A 3,227-nucleotide genomic window follows, 5' to 3' on the forward strand; every position below is an offset into this window, starting at 1 on the left:
GCGAGCAAAGGAATGAGAACATAAAGGAAGATATTTATAGGGTGCAGTGCCTCAACCGACAGCAACGGTTACAAGTTATAAAGAAGAATTAGTGGAAGACTACATGGCAGAATTCGCGGCATGATCGAGGACGTGGGAAGGTGGAACGATTTTCTTTCCCTCGTGCCAAGCACACGAGCGAAAAAAGGGGCATAAATGTAGGTGTGGATGATCCACAGGGCCAGGTGGGAGAATCCTAAGATATGATACACCAAAGAGCAAAGAACGGCGAAGCACAAGATAGAACCAAACGGCGCAAAGAGTGAGGCATCACGTGGGTCGGACGTGATGTCCCAACAGTTGTCGGATGTGACATGACCCTTATCTTCTGACAGATCGGACGAACAATCAGAAAGAACTCGGTCAGTCGAAGGAAGATGGTCAAACAAAGGAACGAGAAGAAAGAAGGGCGACATCGTGCTAATCCAGACGATTCAGACTCGGCCTCGGGTGAAGAATTACCGGTCAAACCAGAAAGTCGGGCGAGCAGTGAAGGTCCGATAGGGAACATCTAAATTGATGTAATGTGACCAACATTGTAATTTTGTTGTATGTCGACCTTGACCTATAAATATAAGGGCTGGTCGAGAGAGAGAGGCAAGTTGAGAGAGGAGAAAAACAAGGCATCATACTCGAGTTGAGAGAGCTTCACCATTTGAGAAAGAGAGAACAACTTGTAACCAAAGAAGAGAAATAATAACATTCATCCTTTCACCCCATGGACGTAGGTAATCATACCGAACCACATAAATCCTTGTGTCTATATTTATTTATGTAGCTTCCCTTTGTGTTAAATCATCTTATACCTCATTGGATGTAGTGTGTGGTTTTATACCACCACACCTTGCAAGGATTTCAGGATAGAGATCTTCTGGAATGCTAGACATTGATGCTTCTTTTTCTTCTTTCCTCTTCTTCTTTTTGGTTTAACAGGAAAAACTTAACTAGGGTTTTATTGTTTAGAAGCAAGAGATATATATCCACTTATTGGACGTATTATTCTGATTTTTGGAAAGAGTACTTGTTACAGGGTTTTTTATTCGGGTTTATGACTCTATCCGGTAAAATTGACTGACCCTTGCGAGGATCGCAGGATAGATATCTTATGGGAAGCAGCTTGACATTCAGAGCAAACCGGAAAGGTTAGAAATATCACTTTGATTTTAAACTGAGGGAGTTTTATTATAAACTGTAATAACCCTTGATTATGGTTGGGATCCAATTAATTTTATCTAGTAAGTCCACAAGCATAGCAACAAAAGTTGATTGGATGAATTAATTAAGTCAAAAAAAAATTGTTTTGAAATTTCAACTAATCGTTATAGGGATTAGGATTTTTTCCATCGACGCAAATAAAAGATACCGGAGTACATCGGTTTCGTGAATCAACATACGAAGAAATAAAGATACTTATAATACATAACTATGTATATTTTATAGATTAACGAATTGACATACTGCGCACCTTGATTCAAAATCGAATACAAGGTCTATGCAAATCACTGGCTGAATACAGGAAGATGTCATCTCATCGCACGAACAATCACACTAAGAATTAAACTGAATCATCTTTCTGGTTTTCTTGATTTCCACCCACATAAGTACCAGAATTAACTGAAACTAAGCTTTCAGAATAATTCACCACACTCGTGAGGTCAGTATGAGCCATGCTTATTTCTCTAGCACTTTTATATTTTGGGTCATACAAAACTAATTTATCACCACCAATACTCATGAATAGAATCTCCCCGTTCTTGAAGGACCAAATAAGCTTCGAAGTCGCATAATATTTGTATTTCATTACTTTCTCATGTGTAATGGTATAAGGTTTAGTCCATAATTCTTGAATTCCATAATCCTGCATCACCCAAACTCCAAGTTGACCCTGATGATCTCCATCAAGAACACAAAGCAACCCTTCTAAGACCCCCAGCTTCATCCACAAACTCTTGTTCTCTGGAACTTCTTTAGGTGGTTCTAATTCTTTCCATTTATCGTCACGGATATCCAAAGAGAAGATGAACTTGGACCTGCTACGCTTTATGGCCGGCCAGTGCAACGCTCCACTAGCTAGCACCCCACTTGCTCTACCACCCAGAACTATATCAATCTCAGCGTGACTACTTTTGCATAAATTCAAATTCGTTCCTAGAGTGTAGACCTCGAATAAACATCTGTCCTTATTGGTTTCACGTAATCTCCAAACAATTATCAACTTGTACTCACCAATCTTGCAATCATAACCAAGACCGCAAACTAGGATATCGTACTTATTTTCACGTGGATTGGGTATTATTTTGTACTCTTTGGTGGCCGGGTTCCAAAGGAAAAATAATCTCCTATGATCACTCCAAAAGTAAACAAGACCATCACAATGACCCAAAAACTCAACAAACTTACCTAAAGTTTCGAATGGGAACTCGTTTTTCACAAAAACATCACCACTAAATTCACCTAATTGTACGGACGAATATAAAGAATCATAACCTATGGTGTTGATTTCCCGACGCTTACTTTTCCTGTTTATGGTATGAAACATGAGACAAAGATTGTTCTTTTCGATAGTAAGATTTGCAAACACACTTATATCTAAGTAATGATTTCACGGGTAGCCTCGCAAGGATCTCAGAATAGAGATCTTCCGGAATGCTTGACATTGATGCTTCTTCTTCTAACCGGAGAAACTTACTAGGGTTGTCTTGTTTAGAAGCCAGATATATATATCCACTACTTATATGATGGACGTATTATCCTGATTTTTGGAAAGAGTTTCTATTTGGAAGTTTTAAATGGGCCTTAGAAAGCTCACTGAGTTTTTTATTCGGGTTTATGAGTCCATCTGGTAAAATTGACCGACCCCTGCGAGGATCTCACGATAGATACCTTTACGTTATAAACTGGAATAACCCTTGAACAAGTCAAAGCAGGTGGTGAACACCCTTTTTATTTTGGTACACTTGTCAGCTGCGGTGAAATCACTGAAAGGAATCATATAAGACCTGAAACAAAACTCCACTAATTTACCCTTGGTTTCTGTTTCATCTCTTCCTGGTAATGATTGAAGTATCACTGTTGTAGTTTACAGCAAAGTCCGGTAGATTCTATGATTTAATATATTTTCATTCTTAAGAATAAGTATCAGGGATTTTCGTTACAAATATGCTTTTTTATTTTTTTGGGAAAGATAA

At 38.6% G+C, this 3,227-nt stretch overlaps 1 protein-coding gene across 1 annotated transcript; it reads right to left on the reverse strand.

Moving 5' to 3' along the window:
* Positions 1-1,594: 1,594 nt before the first annotated feature.
* LOC113316754 (F-box/kelch-repeat protein At3g06240-like) lies at positions 1,595-2,578 on the reverse strand. Its single transcript, XM_026564902.1, has one exon. It carries the CDS (start codon positions 2,576-2,578, stop codon positions 1,595-1,597), a length of 984 nt encoding a protein of 327 aa, XP_026420687.1.
* Positions 2,579-3,227: the final 649 nt, after the last annotated feature.

Source organism: Papaver somniferum, chromosome 10 (assembly GCF_003573695.1).
Source record: "Papaver somniferum cultivar HN1 chromosome 10, ASM357369v1, whole genome shotgun sequence".
Taxonomy (NCBI): domain Eukaryota; kingdom Viridiplantae; phylum Streptophyta; class Magnoliopsida; order Ranunculales; family Papaveraceae; genus Papaver; species Papaver somniferum.